This window comes from Cucumis sativus, chromosome 6 (assembly GCF_000004075.3).
Source record: "Cucumis sativus cultivar 9930 chromosome 6, Cucumber_9930_V3, whole genome shotgun sequence".
NCBI classification, from domain to species: domain Eukaryota; kingdom Viridiplantae; phylum Streptophyta; class Magnoliopsida; order Cucurbitales; family Cucurbitaceae; genus Cucumis; species Cucumis sativus.
In genome coordinates, this window is record NC_026660.2 from 8,650,304 (window position 1) to 8,670,554 (window position 20,251).

General features: G+C 36.7%; 1 protein-coding gene and 1 non-coding gene across 2 annotated transcripts; both read left to right on the forward strand.

The window, feature by feature from the left end:
- The first annotated feature begins 2,387 nt into the window (after nt 1–2,387).
- LOC101210512 (transcriptional elongation regulator MINIYO) lies at nt 2,388–17,743 on the forward strand. The gene is made up of 10 exons (XM_011658626.2): nt 2,388–2,729; nt 3,036–4,074; nt 5,161–5,273; nt 5,712–5,890; nt 6,286–6,391; nt 6,472–6,732; nt 13,308–13,496; nt 13,624–15,954; nt 16,651–16,860; nt 17,167–17,743. Exons 1-10 carry the CDS (start codon nt 2,496–2,498, stop codon nt 17,368–17,370), a joined length of 4,866 nt encoding a protein of 1,621 aa, XP_011656928.1. The 5' UTR covers nt 2,388–2,495; the 3' UTR covers nt 17,371–17,743.
- A 1,676-nt stretch (nt 17,744–19,419) lies between these two features.
- On the forward strand, nt 19,420–19,568 carry LOC116404816. Its single transcript, XR_004217920.1, has one exon. It is a non-coding gene; the product is annotated as a U4 spliceosomal RNA (small nuclear RNA).
- Nucleotides 19,569–20,251: the final 683 nt, after the last annotated feature.

Below are 20,251 nucleotides of genomic sequence, written 5' to 3' on the forward strand. Positions count from 1 at the left end.
TCGAATCATATCCTGCATGTTTAATTACATCTTTGTATCATTTCTCAGCTTGAAGCGTTTACCACACTCTTTTTCTAAGTTGTAGCTATATGGAGTCATCTCGATGCATTTAATAAGTTCCACCAATTTCTCTACGTATAATGCGTCTTCTAGTGTTAGATCAAACAACAAGCAAAGAACATACCATACTAAATTACAAAGTTGGTATGAGGCATCCTACTCAAGATCACATAGCATGAATAAGACATGCTATTCCATATCACAAAAAAAGAATAGAACATCTTATCCTAGATCACATAACAATGATAAGACATCCCACACCAGAGCACACAATAAGGGTGAGACCTTACGTCACATATGGTACAAATATTATCTTATTTCAAACTTCATCAATTCTCATGAATTCTTTAGAATACATCATTTCATCACATCATTCCAGTTCATAATAAGTCCAATTCATTTATAAGCTATATGCATTTTACGAATTGGAAAGCATAAGAGAAATCATATAGTTCATGACTTAATAGAAATATATATAAATTCAAACACATTTTGGAAATTTTTTTCATTTTGAAAACATTTTATAAGAAGAATCACTCACAGTCATAATAGTGAGTTGCTACACACGAGCTCCTTTGCACTTTTTGATCGAGTTCAAGCTTGATTAGAATCTTCGAGAGACCTTGGAAGTTCTTTCTAATTTCTCTTAAGTAAGCTCAGGGTAAAAGAAACCTCATAAGGATTATAATTCATCTATTTATAGACTTTTCTGGTGAAGTTTTCCATGCAAGAATGATTACTGCTCTTGATGGTGAGAATTTGTCTAGTTTTAGAATGCCACTTGTCTAGTTTTAGAATGCCACATGTCTCTGTCATATCCTTATCCTGAATTCAGATTGGATGGTAAGATCAAATCAATTGCCGAATTCCTTACATGAGAATGATATCATCACTTTCTGTGGAAGTAGGCTTATACCGAAACAAGGATTCTTGTGTAGTATTTTCTTGTCGCACAATAGTTTTTATCACATAGGCTATCTCCATCGCATGAGTCTTATTGTGTAATGGCAGATCACGATCAGAGCCTCACAAGTTATGTTTTCAACTTTCTACTAGAACAAATCTCCAAAATGGTAGGTTTATTGAGTCAACGATCAAATTTGGCCACTTACCCATACAAATCAAAGGATTGCACTTAAGCAAAAATTCATAACACACTCAAGATTAATGTCAAGTCACCTATGGTCATTCTATAAAATGTTAATCTCCACACAATCAACAATGTTATAAAGGAAGATTAATCACTCAACAGTTCGATCTTATACAAACTCTTTACATAGGATACCCCCACTCCGCATGTTTTCACAGGAATGATTAAGATCATATTGCTTGTAACACTTACAACTCTTGTACAATTTACAAAGTGAGTTGTATCGGTGTAGTGACACTAGAATAAAACACCCAACTTTATCCATATACTACATACCATATGAATATTTGTTGTAATGCTATAATAAAATGCAATTGAAAGGGTTATTTGTTGTAGTGCATTTAGGTTATTACTACATGATCGACCTATATGTCAACCACATACAAGTTTTAGTTACATAAAATAATCTTGGATATTCTTTTAATGGATTATTGCAGATATATAATAAATAAATATTATTTCAAATACAACAATTTCAAAGATTTAGGGCATACATCCCAACAGAACTAACGTTTTATTCTTCTAATTTCTTGTAATTTGAATCCCCAAAATAATATGTGCTTTTTCCAAATCTTTCATTTGGAATTATGTTGTTAGCTAACTTTTAATGTCAATAAGAAAACCTAAAATTTTCCCAATGAGTAGAGTATCATCCACGTATAATACAAGAAAAACTATTGTACCTTTGATGATTTTCTTGTAAACACAAGGATCATCAACATTCTGGTCAAATCATACACCCTCCTATGTTTCATAAATGCTGTTGTACGGTGTATTTGTAATATTGACCACAATTAAGTACAATTGTTCTATCGTCTTTGTTCCTTTTGTTCTCACTTTACAACAAAAGAGTAGTTTTTGATAGGGGTGAGATTGAATCTGGTCGAGCTGAATTTTCTTAACAATATGACCCAACCCAACAGGTGTAGGGTTTGTATGGATAAAAGCTAACTTGATTGAATGATAGTAAGAGAGAGGGAGGAACTAGAGGGTAATAAGGAAATAAGGAGAGAGAGAGGTGGTAATGCAGACCAACAACTAGGTGGGATTTGGCGCAAATGAATGGAACCGTAGGTTCTTTATAAATGGCTTGGTTTAACCGAAGAACGGACCCATTGGTTAGATTTGGTTCATTTAAATCTTATAAAAATCGATCCAAACTAACCAAACCGGACTAGTCCAATTCCTTACCCCGTAGGCAGTGCCGCATTAGCTTTTAAACATAAGAAAACCAGGTAGAACACTGTCAAGTCTTCAGTTTCCAATTCCAAACCTATTCTTTCCCATGGAGAAGAAGACACAGAGCTGTAGAAGAAGCCAATCCAATAGCTCGGCTCGCGCAAAGGTATTTGGGACCAACTCTCTTCACCTAAGTGAGGACGATTCCACGCGATTAGTCGGTGGAATAGTTGAAAAAGGTATCTCCGACACCGAGCAAAGCACACCCTTTGTCTCACTTCCCCCTCCCAGACCTTCCGTTTTGCCGTTTCCGGTTGCTCGGCATCGGTCTCACGGTCCGGTAAGATTAACTTGATTTTAAGCTATCCAGAAGGACAGTCTATAACAGTACAGGGGTTTTTATTTATTTATTTTATAAATAATGTAACGTTAATATTGTGTAATATGATTGGAAGAAAGGAAATGATAGTGGCATAGTAGAATGAAAATGAGTAGAATGTTTAACTTTTATTTTCTAGCAAATAATGTTTCTCCAGGAGTAAATAGATTAGTTTGGAGAACATAAGTCACTGGCGGGAAGTTTGGTTTCCTCATAATAATGGATTTTGAGTCCTAATGTTATTAACAATACAATCTGTTTTCTCAGCATTGGGAATCGTTAACTAGTAAAAAGGGTGGGGATAGTATCAAGGCTGACAGGCAGAAGTATGGGGAAGAAGATGAAACAATGATGGTGGCTGACTCTATAGCAAATTTTGCTAATCCAATACAGAGGAAAAAGAAAAGTAGCTTAGACTTTGGCCGGTGGAGAGAGGCTGCCTCAGACCACAATCATGGTGCAGCAAAAAGAGAGGAAAAGGAGCTTCAAAGCTTAGCAAAAACTGAAAGCCTAATGCGTTCTGGGGAAGCAAATAGCTGTACAGATGTTATGTCATGCAGACCCTTCTCGGCCCATGTGCTTCCTTCTCTTATGGAAAGTGAACATAGTTCATCTGACTTTGTAAATGATTCCACTGGAAACAAGACAAACAGCGCTGGTTTTGAATTGAAGGGGTTGGATAAACAACATCTTCCAGAGAATCTTCAAGATGTTCGTGATCAATGGGGAGATATTTCAGAGAGTGAAGTTAACGAGAGTATGCAACTGGATGGTACTTCATTGCGGGATATGGGGACAGGGCATCATTTGAATTCCGAAATGACTCCCCGCTTTCAGTCCAATATTAAGGGAGATGATGCATTCTTGACACTGAAACGCCAGATTGATGCAGAGAACCTAGCAAGGATGCAAAAAATGTCACCAGAAGAGATTGCTGAAGCACAGGCTGAGATTGTGGAGAAGATGAGCCCAGCACTAGTGAAAGCCCTGAAAATGAGGGGTGTGGGAAAATTGAAGCAGGGCTCATCAAAACCCCATGTGAGCAGTAATTATGAGTTGGGTAATCTACAAAAAGAGAGTACAATTGATAGAAGTGGTTCTCTTAACAAAGAGAATGGTGTAACGTCTGTACAGACAACCTTAAAGGATACAAAGAGTGGTCTTCAGGATGTTTCAGTGCAGAAATTTGATTCACGTAGCAGTATATGGAATGCATGGAATGAAAGGGTTGAAGCTGTAAGGTCGTTAAGGTTTTCCCTGGAAGGCAATCTAGTTGAAAGCTATTCTTTCCAACAGTCAGAGAATGGTGAGACTTATAGTATTTTATGGTCACTTTTTTAGGGGAAGGGTGATGGGGCCTCTGATTATCAGAATTCCTTGCTACTTTTGTTTATATTGTCTATCTCGTCTTTCATCTCAAATTATGAAGAGCTTCTTTTGGATGAGTAAGACTTCGGCATTTACATTTTTCACTAGTTCCATAGAAGACTTGATAGTTACGTCATGACCAGTTGACAACAACTCCAATAGTTTAACTAACTCAAGTTAATTAACACTCCAAGAAAAAAACTAATGGGTTTTTTGATATGAGGCTTTTGATAGTGGGCAGGGGTACTAAATCTCTCAGAATGAAATGTTTATGTTTCTTTGTTAGTAGTTGTTCATTTGATTCTGTCGAATAAGTGAGTTAGTGTCGTGATGTTGAGGGGATTTGAATAACCATGATGGTATGTTTCCAATTTCCTATCTTCAAATTTGCATGAGAATAAAAGAAGCAGAAGCATGTAAAAACTCATACTCATACCTTCAGAATGACAGCTTAGTACTAAATTTTTAATAGAAATTAAAACATTCTTACAATTGATTAATTTGTAATGCTAGAGATCCTGCAAGGATGTAGCAGATGCTAGGAGTTGAGCTGGGAAATGCTGCAGATGAGTTTTTGAATAGAAAACGAATTGATATTAATACAGATTTTTTGGTTGACAAGACAACAAACTTTTCATTAAAAATGTGAGAGGTTGGTATAGAACTCCCTTTAGGAGTATACTAGGATTCCTGGCATGAAAACCAGAAAACTTGTAGACAAAACACATTCTTGGGGAATGAATAGAACACAACCCATCTAAAGAGAGCTTGCTAAAGAATAATGTGAACCTTTTTGTCAATTGTCACGTGTTTTGAATATTTTCGTTTATTCATGAAGAGCCAGAAATTATTACATCATTTTCTTTTTAATTAGGTTGCTGGGGATTCTTATTTTTTTTCTTTTTCGTTTCCAAAGCTTTCAATCATCGTTTGAACTTATAAAAATGTACTATGTTTACTAGATATGTATTTTTCTATGATGTTGATTAACTCTATATTTTTCCTTTTGCGGGTGATTATGCAGTTCATGGGTACAGCACTGAGAATGTTGCTTCACGAGATTTTCTTCGAACTGAGGGGGATCCAAGTGCTGCAGGTTACACAATTAAAGAAGCTGTGGCACTGACAAGGAGTGTGGTCAGTTTAGTTGCTTCATTGTAGTGACAATTTTTTTCAACCATAAAATACTGTTAGTTTTTTTCCACTTTTGGCCTCTTATTTTTCTTATTCCTTATGAAATAGCTCTTTTTTTTCATTTAATTCAAATCTTCTAGAAGTTTGTTGTTTTGAACTCTTTAATCCTTCTGTCATTTTTGTTAGAATTTATGGGCTTGTTGTATGTTGAAAGCCCAAGGGTATTTATGTAAATTATTTTACCTAGTGTTTTTTTCCTTTTTTATTAAGGCTTTTGTTGCCTATTAATTCTCTGCCTTTGTATTTTTTGTGTTTCATAAGAAAATAATAAGAAAAGTCTCCATCGTGGTTTTTCTTCCTATACAGGTTTCCACCTATATCGATTTGTTATACTTTTTTTCTTTTTCAATAATTTTCACTCTAGCTTCTCATTGGTGTCAGATACCAGGTCAACGTGTCCTTGGGTTGCATCTCATTTCAAATGTGCTTGACAAAGCATTGCTTAATACACACCTAACACAAGTTGGGTCCACAATGATTAAAAATAGGCGCTCTGTTGATTACAATGCAATTTGGGCTTATATTCTTGGCCCTGAACCAGAGCTTGCTTTATCCCTGAGGTCAGACTCTGAACACTTTTAATTGACATTCATTTATTGTGCTGTTAGGAACCAAGGTAGTTATGAGAATAGGATAACCAATGTGGTACTTAAGTGACCTCTCTCCTACCCCAATAGCTGGCTTTTGCGGTGTGGTTCTTCAAGGTGTTTAAGTACCTAATGCATGCTTTAACCTCATTGGTTGATCCATGCTACGCCTGACTGTTGCTGCTATTCCTTTCAAATTTGTATAATTGATCCATGGTTTGTCATTTAAATATTATGTTACCCTAAGATTTGGTTACTTCACCTTAACCTCAATGCTTTACGTTTTTTCCCTTACCTACCTCTAGGAAGTGTTATGATTTTCAGTATCCCAAGTTGCTTGATTATTTTTTATTTTTATCAACGTATAGGATGTGCCTGGACGATAATCACAACTCTGTCGTTCTAGCTTGTGCTGAAGTTATTCAGAGTGTATTGAGCTGTAATTTGAACGAGTCCTTCTTTGATAGCCTAGAGGTACGATCATTATAACATAGGGCTTTTCCTTTTTATGTTCTCTCTACTTTTAATTCTTAGTCTGAGTCTATTTTCTTCAGAAAACATCAACTTATGAAAAAGATCTCTACACTGCTGCTGTATTTCGAAGTAAACCAGAGATCAATGTTGGTTTCCTCCAAGGTGGATTTTGGAAGTATAGTGCTAAACCTTCTAATATTCTTCCTATTACCGAAGGTTTTGGAAATGTTGAAGATGGGGAGAAACATACAATCCAGGATGATATTGTGGTTGCACAACAAGATATTGCAGCAGGTCTGGTTCGAATGGGAATTCTTCCTAGGCTCCTCTATATTCTAGAGGTATGCATTTTCATTGTCTGGACTTTGTACTCTTTAATTTGATTATTGAGGGCGACTATGCTGTTTTTTTCCTAGGTTATGTGAAAATACTAATGGATCAACAGTATTAAATTTGCATGTCTGTTTGATGAAGAAAGTAATGACAACCTCAATGAATAATGAACTATTATTAGATTTCCGACTGAAGTCTGTATATTGTGTAAACGGTAAAGCATAGTTATCTATGCCAACGCTACATATGTGAGATGGATAATAGCTATTGCAATTAATGAAAGGATCTACCTCAGGGGTTCCAAGCAAACAAACTACTGATTTTTTAACTCTTAAATACATGTTGTAACAACCTGGCTTTTCCAAAGATGAGTACAAGTGTTGCTCATGAATGCTAAAATAAATTTTATTAAAAGTAATAGAATAAAATATTTTAGAAGAAAAAGAAAGCATCAAACCAACTTAAAGTAATAATTGAAACAAAGTTTTCATTCTAGGGATTCCTTAAAAACATTTAAAAATTTATATAAAATATAAAATAAATAAGAGTGAAAATGGTTCTCAAAACATTCCAATCGGAAGCTCAACACGACACAGCTCCATGGCTCAATAGCAACAACTCATCTCTTGCCTCACACATCTTTGCCCTATGCTGGAAAAAAATGTGGATAGGGTGAGTGTTAAAAGTACCCAATAAGCAACCCTTCGGATGGGGTCAAACATGTACATCTCGCACACAGACAAACAAAGGTGAAATGTGGGACCTTCTCTTAAGTCTAGCCTTTGTGTGGCAAGTGTGGACAATTATCTCATGTATCGTGTGACTAACTCTCGGTTGAACGAGTGTGGGTTCGTTGGAGCACTCACTCACGCCAATAGTAGCCAACACCCATTGGTGGAGTTTAGGGCTTCCCCATCATAAGTCCCCAAATGGATAAATGGGGAATTTTCATAAGCACAATTTAATGACTTGCTGTCATGATGCAAGAGTCATACAGAATATGCATGATGTAAGTCTATTAGATTTAGTGGACTTGGTCCAAGGAACGATTTTCCCTAATATCCTTTCCTTTTTTATCATATGCTGTAACCTATTTATTTTCCCTCATGTATCATTTGTTAACATGAGAAATTAATAAGAAAAGTAAATCATGGTTTTTCTCTCGGTACTCGGGTTTCCACGTGACTCGGTGTTGCTTTACTTTATTGCTTTTAACAATGGTATCAAAGAGAGGTAAAGACGAAACCGTAGACACAAGTATAGGTGAAACCCAAACTGAGTTACGTGGATTCCACCATGGAAAAGTTGCTCCACCAGCTTCAGAAGACGCCAACAGTCACAGTGGACCTACCCTCGGAGTCTCTGCGCAGGTCAATGGCAGAAACCAGTCACATGCGCTTTAACTTGCCACCCATGCGCTGCCGATACCAAGTGCGTACCCTTACACGTCGCTACCCAACACCCCCATGAACTAATCGGTCTTCTCCCACCTGTTTTCCCAAGTCCAGTCACAATACCCTTCTGGTCAGCCAACCTCCATGTGCAATCGCTGCCCTTAGTTTGTGGACTGTCATTGTTTTACGCACCACTGCCCTTTGACTCTTTGTAGAAGCTGAACATCCATGGTACCAGAATCAATCAAGTTCATAATAAATCAGGGTTTGAAGTTGGTGAATCCTCGACACAATCCAAACCAATTTACTTGCCAATGTATTCCAAGAACCCGGTAACTTCGCTCCCTATCTTGTTGCCAAATTATATAACTAATTCTCTAGCACCATCTACAGGGGCTTTTCCAAGAGAGAAGCTGCATGGTCGAAATTATTTTTACTAGTCTCAATCGATCAAGATGTTTCTTGAGAGTCTTCACTAATTTGGCTTTCTGATAGGGAAGACTATCCGTTCCCCTTCCAGTGATGCCCTGGAACGTTTTTGGAGAGGGGATAACTCCTTTATTCGGTTCATGTTGATTAGTAGTATGGAACCTCAAATAGGCAAGCCTACGCTTTGTGCAACTACTGCAAAGGATCTATGGGACACGACTCAAAAACTCTATTTGCAGCATCAAAACGCTTCTCGTTTGTATACACTGAGGAAACAAGTCCATGATTGCAAGCAAGGAACTCTGGATGTAACCTCCTACTTCAATAAACTCTCTACTTTGGCAAGAGATGGACTTGTGCAGAGAGACAAAATGGGATACTTTGAATGATGGAATACAATATGCTAGACTTGAAGAAGATGATCAAATTTATGACTCCCTTATAGGTCTCAACTTCAAGTTTGACATTGTCTGTGGTTGTATACTTGGACAAAGACCTCTTCCCTGCTTAATGGAAGTGTGTTATGAAGTTTGTCTTGAAGAAGACTTTACGAATGCCATGAGTGTATCGACTACTCCTGCAACTGACTCTGCTGCTTTCAGTGCTAGATCCTCAACCCATGATAGTGAGAAGAATAATGGGAAACCAATCCCTATCCATGAGCATTGCAAGAAATAGTCGTATACTAAGGATCATTGTTGGAAACTCCATGGTCATCCCCTCAGGAGGTAAGAAACATTCCTCCAACGATAAACAAAATTCTGGGCGTGCTTATGTAAGTGAGTTTGTTGGCACTTCTCAACCATCTAGCCCTACTATAAACTAGAATAGTCTACTTCCACTCTAGGAGCCATTACTTAGTTAGGTATGCCTCAACCCCTTAGTCTTATCGGTGTTGATGGGAAGAATCCCTGGATCCTAGACTCGGGGGCTACAAATCACTTGACCAATTCCTCTGAGAATTTGTTTCTTATATTTTGTGTGCTGGTAATGAAAATTCCGAATAGCTAAGGATTCTTTAGGCCCAATTGTTGGGAAGGGACAAATCATCTCTCCAGAACGTTTTGCATGTGCCTAAGATTTTCCTATAATTTGCTATCTATAAGCAAGATCACTCGTGAGTTGAACTGGAAAGCTACTTTCTTATCTGAATCTGTTTCTTTTCAGGACTTGAGCTTGAGGAGAACTATTGGCACTGTCTGGCGTAGCATGGGACTGTAAATGCTTAACAATGATACCTTTGGTAGTACTATTTATAGGACTAGTTTATAGTCTTCATATTTTACCATTTTCGAACAAAATTGTATGTTGTGGCATTTTCGGTTGGGTCACCCAAACTTTAAATATATGAAGTATTTATTTCTCCATCTCTTCTCTAAAATTGATATCTTCTCTTTCTCTTGTGATGTGTGTATTCGAGCCAAACATTGGGTCTCTTTCCCTTCACAACCATATAAACCAACCCAAGCGTTTACCTTTATTCATAGTGATGTTTGGGGTTCATCCAAGGTCACCACCTCCTTTGGAAAATAGTGGTTTTTGACTTTTATTGATGATCATACCTGTCTTCTTGGGTCTTTCTTATCACCGATAAATTTGAGGTTTCCTCTGTTTTTCAAACTTCTATCACATCATTGAAACGCAGTTCAATTTAAAAATTGCGATTCTTCAGAGTGATAATGGTTAGGAGTTCCAAAACCATACCCTTAGTGAGTAACTAGCCTCCAAGGGAATTGTTCAACAGAGGTCATGTGCTTACACTCAACAAAATGGGGTTGCTGAGCGAAAAAACTATCACCTTTTGGAAGTGGCTCATTCCCTTATGCTATCTATTTATATCTGTAGGAAGATGTTCTTATTGCAGCTTATCTCATCAATAGGATGCCTACTCTTGTCCTTTACCTTCACTCCCTTAGATTGTGTCAAGGAGTCATATCCCTTTACTCGCCTAACTTCTGATGTTCCCCTTCGTGTTTTTGGGTGTACAACCTATGTCCATAGCTTTGACCCTAATCAGACCAAATTTACCCCTCGGGCTCAGACGTGTGTGTTTTGTTGGGTATCCTTTTCATCAGCGAGGCTATAAATGTTTCCATCCTTTCCGTAAATACTTTGCCACTTGAATGTCACCTTTTGTGAGGATCGACCTTTCTTTCCCATTAGCCATTTTTAGGGGGAGAGTGTGAGTGAAGGTCTAACTGTAACTTTGAGTCTATTGAACCTACTCCTAGTACCTTACCTGACTCTGATCTTTATGCCATGGTCCTACCCACAGACCAAGTTTCCTGAAAAACTTACTACAGGAGAAATCTCAGAAAGGAAATTAAGTCCTCTACTGATCAACCGGCTCTCGTCCAAAACTCTGAACCTCCTTGAGATCAAGGTATGACTAATCCTATTGAATCATGTGTTGATAGTAAAATGAGTGAGAATGACAGGTCTGGCACTGTTGTTGATGAGACTAAGGTCAGAGCAAATACTAATGGTAATGAGGCTGAACAGGGTCATTCAGGTAATCTTGATGAGTATGATATTCTTTTGGACATTCCCATTGCGCTGAGAAAAGGTACCAAGTTCTGCACGAAATACCCTATTTGTAAGTATGTTTCCTATGATAGTCTATCTACAGTTCAGAGCCTTCACAACCAACCTTTACTCTAAGTGATATTGAAAAATATTCACATTGCTTTAGAGTGTTTTTAGTGGAAAAGTGCCCTCATGGAAGAGATGAGGGCCTTTGAAAATAAGACTTGGGAGATCTGTGCTCTCTTTAAGGGACATAAAATTGTGGGATGTAAATGAGTGTTCACACTCAAATACAAGGCAGATGGAATCCTTGATAGACAGGCAAGGTTAGTTACAAAAGGGTTTACTCAAACCTATGATGTTGATTACTTCGAAACTTTTTCCCCAGTTGCTAAACTGAATACAATTAGAGTCCCGTTATTTATTGCTGTAAACTAAGACGGTCTCTATATTAGCTAGATGTTAAGAATGCGTTCTTGGATGGAGACTTGGAGGAGGAAATCTATATGAGCCTCCCTAAGGTTTGACGTCTAGTTTGGTCACCATGTTTGTAAACTTAAAAAATCTTTATATGGTCCGAAACTGGACGTCAAACCTTGGGGAGGCTCATATAGATTTCCTCAATGCGATACAACTCACCTTGCTATCTTATGGTTAAAGCGTGCTCCTCTCGGAAAGCGATATAACTCACCTTGCTATCTTATGGTTAAAGTTATATAACTCACCTTCTCTTTTGGTCTCCTGAATCAATACTCTATCTGGATTAGCTTTCTTCAAAAGATTTTTAATAGCCAATTGTTTCAAATGGCCCATGAATCCTTGGCTCAATGCGATATAACTCACCTTGCTATCTTATGGTTAAAGCATGCTCCTCTTGGAATCATTAAACGCCACACTTGGTCTCCTTTCAGGATCCAAATGACTAAACAAGCTAAGGTGTTTATATCTAGTAATACTTATTTATTCTACTTAGAGTGCTTCACGTTTAAGGACAGCAACCTCTCGGTGTCTATAGTCCACACTTGTTCGCCTTTCGAGATACAAATGAAGGAAGTCCTCTCACAAGGTTGAGAAAACTCTACCTTACGTGTGTAAGCCACGTTCTTACTACTCACCCTTTCGGGTAGTTGGTGACATACACTAGCCAAATGTAGAATGTAGCTCAAGTAACACACTAAGCAGTATAAATATAAATTACTTATTGAGAACACATCATAAACCTAAACTACAAATAACACAAAGACAGATGAATAGTAGAGGCATGGATGGATTGAAAAGTGTATAAAGATACATTGTATTAAAGAATGAAGGCCTTTGGCTAATGTACAATATAACTGAATACAATGTAAAAAATAGTAAAATGGGGAGAAAGTGAAATACAAGTTAGGGGGAACAAGGGAAGGACTCTTCTCCTTTCAAACTCTAAGATTTTGCATTACAACCTAGTCGGAGAAGATGAAGAAGTGTTGTACACATGGTGGTTAGGCTAATTCTTACCACCAACTCTCTAGGTTTTGGCCCATGCAAGGTCCCTTGCCCATACAGGCGTAATGTCTTGATGAAGGAGAAGGCTTTATATAGGCAACTTTTGGGCAGAAAACTTCAATTCTTCTGAGCATGTCAACACTGTCCGTTGAAAGGTGTTTGTTGCGAGTCACATCATCTCCAACTCCCACTCTTTGTCCTCTAGTGAACCTTCCTCGCGTGATGACGTGGTTCCTCACCTGGAGATGTTAATAACCGAATGAGTTCCCATCGCGTAATTCTTGTGCGAGATGTCTCCTTTGCTCACTAGTTTCTTCCTTTCTATTCATCCTACTTTTAGACATGAAAACCAAGTAAAACAGGTGTAATGCTTGTGTAAAGTATATTTCTAAATACTTATGTATTTATAATGTAAGTTCCGCATTCTGATCATCTTCTGATGCGTTTTGACCTCATTATTCTATATAAGAGGCTATAATAACGGGTATATCTACATGTTATCAACTCTCCAAAATTTATAGGTAAAAAGAAAATTATGCCAAAACTTCAATGGGTACATCCACAAACTCAAAGAAAACCTATAAAATATCAGAATTACTCACAACCAAAATTCCAATAAACCTGATGGAAACATTTAGTTTAGTATCTACAGTGATTATGATATTACACATGTTATTTCACATTTTTACTTCACATGTATATTGTTGCTGCACATGCTTTCCAATACGTGACAAATTTTATGGTTTTAGGCAGATCCTTCAGTAGCTTTAGAAGAATGCATCCTTTCGATACTTGTTGCAATAGCAAGGCATTCCCCAATATGTGCCCAAGCAATCATGAAATGCGACAGGCTTGTTGAGTTGATTGTCCAGAGATTTACAATGAGCGAGAAAATAGATATTCTCTCCTTAAAGATTAAATCGGTTGTTCTTTTGAAGGTACTTTCTAGAGCTTGTTGTGTTCCAATATTTTTTTTTATTTGTATGTTAATGAACTGTTTGGCCCTTTTCACTCTCATCAGCCGTATGGACTGAGTTTACTTTGCCTCTGTTTTCCACACAACAGGTTTTAGCTCGTTCAGACAGGCAGAACTGTATTGTATTTGTGAAAAATGGTACTTTTCAAACCATTATATGGCATTTGTATCACTGTACTTCCTCCATCGACCAATGGGTCAAGTCAGGGAAGGAAAAGTGTAAACTTTCATCAACTTTGATGGTCGAACAATTAAGGCTGTGGAAGGTTTGCATTCAGTATGGATATTGTGTATCTTACTTCTCTGATATTTTCCCTTCCTTGTGCTTATGGTTGAACCCACCAAATTTTGAAAAACTTATAGAGAATAATGTCCTGCGTGAATTTACAACCATTTCTATGGAGGCATACCATGTTTTAGAGGCTTTGGCAAGAAGACTTCCAAATTTTTTTTCAGAGAAATATTTAGACAGTCGAGAACCAGGACTTGCTGGTAATGAATCTGAAGCTTGGTCCTGGAGTTGTGCTGTTCCAATGGTTGATTTAGCTATAAAATGGTTAGGTTCAAAAAATGATCCATTTATATCCAAATTCTTTTTGTCACGAAAAGGGATTAAGAATGACTTTGTGTTTGAAGGAATATCACTGGCGCCATTGTTGTGGGTTTATTCTGCTATCTTGAAGATGCTATCTCGAGTGGTTGAAAGGATCATCCCGCAGGACATCATGACCCAGATTGGAAGTGATCAGATTGTGCCTTGGATACCAGAGTTTATTCTACAAGTTGGACTTGAGATAATTAAGAATGGCTTTCTAAGCTTTGCAGATGCATCGGATATGAATCCCAAAACCAGTCTCTCTGGAGGTAACTCTTTTGTAGAGGATCTTTGCTTTTGGAGAGAACACGGTGAATTTGAAATGTCTCTGGCTTCTGTATGTTGTCTTCATGGGTTGATACTGAGTATTGTGAATATTGACCGTCTGATTCTGTTAGCTAACACTGAAAGCCAGGCTTATCCTCCCAAATATGTTAATTCCTCAAGGGAAGGGGAAATTTTAAGGGTTGGGATGTTTAAGACGTCCCTCATGGAACAGAGAAGCATGCTTGACCTTTTCACTAAGAAAATTGCTTTGGAGTGTGATTCTCTGCAGTTAATAGAGACCTTTGGCAGAGGGGGCCCTGCACCTGGGGTAGGAATTGGTTGGGGTGTGTCTGGTGGTGGATATTGGTCCCTGGCTGTTTTATTAGCACAAAATGATTCAGCATTTCTCATGTCCCTCGTTGAAGCATTTCACACCATTCCAACTTTAAATGAACTAACTGCTCAAGAATCCTTGACTTTCCAAAGCATAAATTCTGCCTTGGCTGTATGCTTGGTTCTTGGGCCAAGAGATATAGGATTGATTGAGAAAACTATGGAATTTTTTATCCAAGCTCCTATTTTGTATAATTTCAATCTTTATATTCAGAGGTTTATCCAACTCAATGGAAAGCTGAAGCAATTTGGCTGGAAGTACAGTGAAGATGACTGCTTGATCTTTTGTAGAACATTACGTTCTCACTACAAGGATAGGTGGTTAACGCCAAAGGGATCCACATCCGTGAAGAATAAGAGCAACTTAAGTGACAGAACATTCAAGAGTGGCAGAGTATCTTTGGATACAATATACGAAGAGTCAGATGAGACAAATAGGATGGCCCAAGGCTGTATTTGTTTGACAGTACAGTGGGGTTACCAAAGACTTCCACTTCCTGGGCATTGGTTTTTCAGTCCAATTTCAACTATCTGTGATAGTAAGCATGCTGGTCATCAAAAATCTGATGCTCAAAGTATTATGCAGGAATCTAGTGATTTGCTTGATGTTGCTAAGAGTGGGCTCTTCTTTATTTTAGGCATTGAAGCATTTTCTGCCTTTCTACCCGATGATTTCCCTAAACCTGTCCTGAGTGTGCCACTGATTTGGAAATTGCATTCCTTATCTGTTGTTTTACTCACTGGTATTGGAGTCTTGGATGATGAGAAGAGTAGAGATGTTTATGAGGTTTTGCAAGACCTCTATGGTCAGCGTATTAACGAAGCTATGTCCTGTAGACTTCCTGCAGATATCATGGAGAATAATGCAAAACATTTACTATCACAACCGGAAAATAAGAAGAGCAATATAGAGTTCCTAATGTTTCAATCCGAGATCCATGATAGTTACTCAATACTTATTGAAACTCTAGTGGAGCAGTTCTCCTCTGTATCCTATGGTGACGTACTATATGGTCGGCAAATTGTACTATATCTTCACCAATGTGTTGAATCTCAAACACGACTTGCTGCTTGGAATGCACTAAATAGTGCTCGCGTTTTTGAACTTCTTCCACCTCTTGAAAAGTGCTTAGCTGACGCCGAAGGGTATCTACAACCAATTGAGGTGCATTCTTTTCACATGTTTCAATTTTTGAATCAAATTTACTATCAAACATTTTTCTGATACAGAAGTACATAAATTACCATAATCTTTTTTGGGGGTATCCCTTTTGTGGGCAGAATTTGATGTGCTTTTATGCTATCAAAATGGATTGTATGTTCCTGAAAGGTCTCTTAGTTACTGTTACAGTGCTACTGGAACTAGTTTATGTATACCCATAGTAGACAGCAGGAAAAACAAGAACAGAAAAGAAAGGAAAAGAAAGATAGAAACTCAATGCTTGCGATGAACAGCTTATGAAGTTAGAGAAATTCTCGTATGCTTGTTTTTGTTTTCCTTTATTGGGGAGGGGTTGTAAAGAAGTGTTTGTGATTCTTTTATACATCCTCTTCCGTGATACTTTTTACGAGTAGTTAATTAACAATAAATGAACTATCAGAACGTGTAGGGATTAATTTTTCGATATTTTTCAAAATTTTCCTCCTTTTTAGTAAGAATATTGACATGCCTTTTGTTGAATTCATAAGGGGTGAGCAAGATAGACCAAAAAACCGAGAGGGGTCGAGAGGGGTTGGTTTCAAAAAGTTTCAAATCGAGAATTTCGAAAATGTATTTTGAGTGTTATACCACCGACCAACTGACAATCACCCCTAATTCATATACTGGTCAATCTAATGCAAGAAGTTGGTTCCCTCGCAGGATAACGAAGCCATTTTGGAAGCTTATGTGAAATCATGGGTTTCAGGTGCCCTTGACAGATCTGCAAGTAGAGGTTCAGTAGCCTATTTACTATCTCTGCACCACCTCTCATCCTACATATTCCATTCTTACCCAGTCGACAACTTGTTGCTTCGGAACAAGCTCTCAAGGTCTCTTTTGCGAGACTGCTCCCACAAGCATCACCACAAGGTACGGAATTTAGTCTAAATTTTAATTGCTTTTAGTTTCAATTAATATCCCTTGCTGTAACACCTACTATGATGCCATTTGATAACAGTTGTCAGCATTTCCCATACCATTTCACATAGATTTAGGAAATTAACTTAGTATTGAATGATGAGAATTGAAGGTATACCATTGCACATCGTGATCTAGTTCTTAAAGAATTGGCACACTGATATCATTATTGTGTTATGTTAGAGTTTCTTATAGTTTTCCCATTGATTCTACATCATATTAGATGCATTCTTACTAAAAAAAAAAGCTTAATCTCAGGAAATGATGATGAATCTTATCTTATATACCAAACCATCAACCCATCTTATTGCTGGACAAAAGGGTGTTGACACATCAATTGGAAGGAGCGATGTAGAAAAAAGGCTTGAGGTGTTGAAGGAAGCTTGTGAAAAGAATTCCTCTCTTTTGACAGTAGTTGAAGAGCTCGGTTCTTCTACAAAAGGAAAACTGTCTGCAATGTGAAGTTTGCAAATGTGTAATATGTAGAGAAGCGAAGAGATTGTAATTGAGAAGTGGAGATTGTGATGGAAAATCTAGGTAATGGAGGATTGTAGGGGATGATATATTCCCCATCTATCCCTTCTCAAACTTCAATTATGGGCAGAATACAATTTTGATCCTTTAATGGCGAAGTTATGAGGTTTGTACATGAATTTTGTGCAGTTTAAACTGAAATGGAACCAAAGAAACATCATATCTGTAACCATGGCCAGCAAGAGCCTTAACTTTTTACCAAAACAGTAGTCATCACTTCATTTTGGTATTGACATGCAAGTTTATTTGATTAAGAATTTGTAATACAATGAAAGGAATATAAGTGATCTGGATTGAGTTATAACTTTTAGCATCGTAGCTTTAGAAAGTTCTTTTAGTTGAACAAATGCGGGTGAATTTTCACCACCGAGTTATTACAAGTGAACTTGAACTAGTTTTATTATGATATTGAACTTAAAATGAGATTTCGTTTAGTTTACATTGTCAATACTATTAAATGAATATTGGTGTGATATGTTTAGCGTACTTCGAATGATGGAGACAAATCTAAGAACAATTTAATAAGTTTTGTTATATATTATTGACAAAAAGATTTAAGGTTTGAATTTTTATACACGGATGTGGTAGATGATTGGAAATATAATATGATATATTATATTAATTTAAGAAATAAAATAGGAAAGTGCAATCTTACTTAAGAGATAACAAAGGCATGATAAGAAAAATGTACTTTTGTCTCTGAGTAGGAGTATAGTTTGATGTTATTTTTCAAAATATTACATTTTATCTTGAATTTAATTTCTATTTCATGGAAGATTTAAAATGTTACAAAGTCGATTCTCATTTGGTTTGTAGATTACACAAGTTTTATTGATGCTCACCTTAGTTTTAGTTTGATGTTAGTTTTATATTAGTTAATGAAAAATTAAATTAGTTTTCAGTCATTTTTTTGTCACCCTTAAAATTAATAGACAATCTCTAAGTCATATGTATTTCTAGTTGATTCATTAAAAATTAACCCACATACCAACATTGACTATTAGTTTTGGAAACGAAGTGCCATTATCTACAAATTTAGGGACGAATGAAAATTCAACTCGGGTTAACATTTGAAACCTTAGAATCAAATGGAAAAGGTGTTAGAGATAAAAGGGTAAGATTTTGAAACATATAAATTAATAGAAATTACACATTCAAACTATTTGCTTATAAGCAGCATAACCTTAGCATATGAAGTGAAGATAAGCATCAGTATACGTCCGTCCAGTTACAAAGTGGGAACTATTATTGTGATTAATAATGTTATAAGAAATTGGATGATTAAAGTAAACAACCACAGCATACGGAATAGTTAAAATGATACAGCCAAAAAGAAGAAAAAAAGAGGGCTCACGAGTTGAGTAAGTTAATGACCTATGAAATATGGGAAATTTTCATTTTTTATATCTTTCTTCTGCCATTTTTCTTTTCATTTCCATTGTTTTTTTCTCTTTTTTTTTTTTGCATTTCTTCTTCTTTTTTCTAAACTGTTATTTGGTTCGATCTTGAACAAAAATTGTTAGATAATGGTACACGTTTACATTTGACTACAACCAAATCTAACAAATATAAACGATCTTAAAAAAAATCGTTGGGATATTAGTACATGATCGTTAGACTTGGTAGCCAAATCTAAACGATCGTGTACCAAATAATCTTTAAAAAAATATCGTTTGGATTTGGATAGCCAAATCTAAACGATCGTGTAACTAAATCTCAACGATCTTTGTACAATATCGTATACCAAATATATTATGCACGTGAGTAGTCAATTAATCGCATGTTGATGGGGGCATTTTTGGTATTTTTCGTTGTGGATCTGTGAGCTTTTTTCATTTTTGAAATTGTTCTATACAGTGTAAATATTTTGGTACTTTGTTATATTTTTAAAAAAAATCCATTGGAAGAATGAGGAATGGAAGAAATGCGTTACGAATATAAAAAAGAAAAAAAAGCAGTGGTGATCAAGGGAAATTCATTTTTGCACTTGGGCCAATGATGCAGTTAGTGAAGTACTAACTAATGCGTGTCAATTGCTGGTTGAAAACTATTTCCAAACCCCCTCTTAGGCATGTGTTTGACCTAAGTGCAAGCGAAACAGTAAGTTTACTTAGATGACTAATGATCGAACATAGGAAATTGATTCAAGACATTAGTTCTAGGACTTACTTATCATTTAGCGGTATAAAAGAATTAAAGAATAACAAATGTAAATAATGTGAGACTAAACTAAACTATTAAACTAAGCCTCAAGAGTTTGTAAAGAGGGAATAAGATAACAGAATGGTAATACAGACAAACTTGTATCATAGAAATGAAGGAAGGAATGTCTATGCATTATCATGCAGTTAAGTTGTGCAATAACCCTAATTCGATATAACTTACTAAACCATACTTCTGATTAAAGCTTGTTTCTCTTGAAGTCATTATACGCCACACATGGTCACTTTCTAGGATCCATAAGACTAAACATGATTAGGTAAGATATATCTAGAAGAGATCACTAATAAACCATAGAGGATTTCATGATTAAGAACAACAACCTCTTGGTGCCCACTATCCACACTTGTTCTCCTTTCGAGACAAATGCTGGAAATGATCTCGCGAAGGAAGATGAAACTCTTCCTTGTGCGCTTTAGTTAGGTCCTTGCTACTTTCCTCTTGAGTAGTTGGCAACTTACTCTAGCTAGTCGATGAGAATAGCTCGACTAACATGATAAGACTTATAAGAAAAATTTCTTATCAAGAACTTGTCACACATCTAAATTATAAATAACACATAGATTGAAGGAGAATGAAGACATGATGG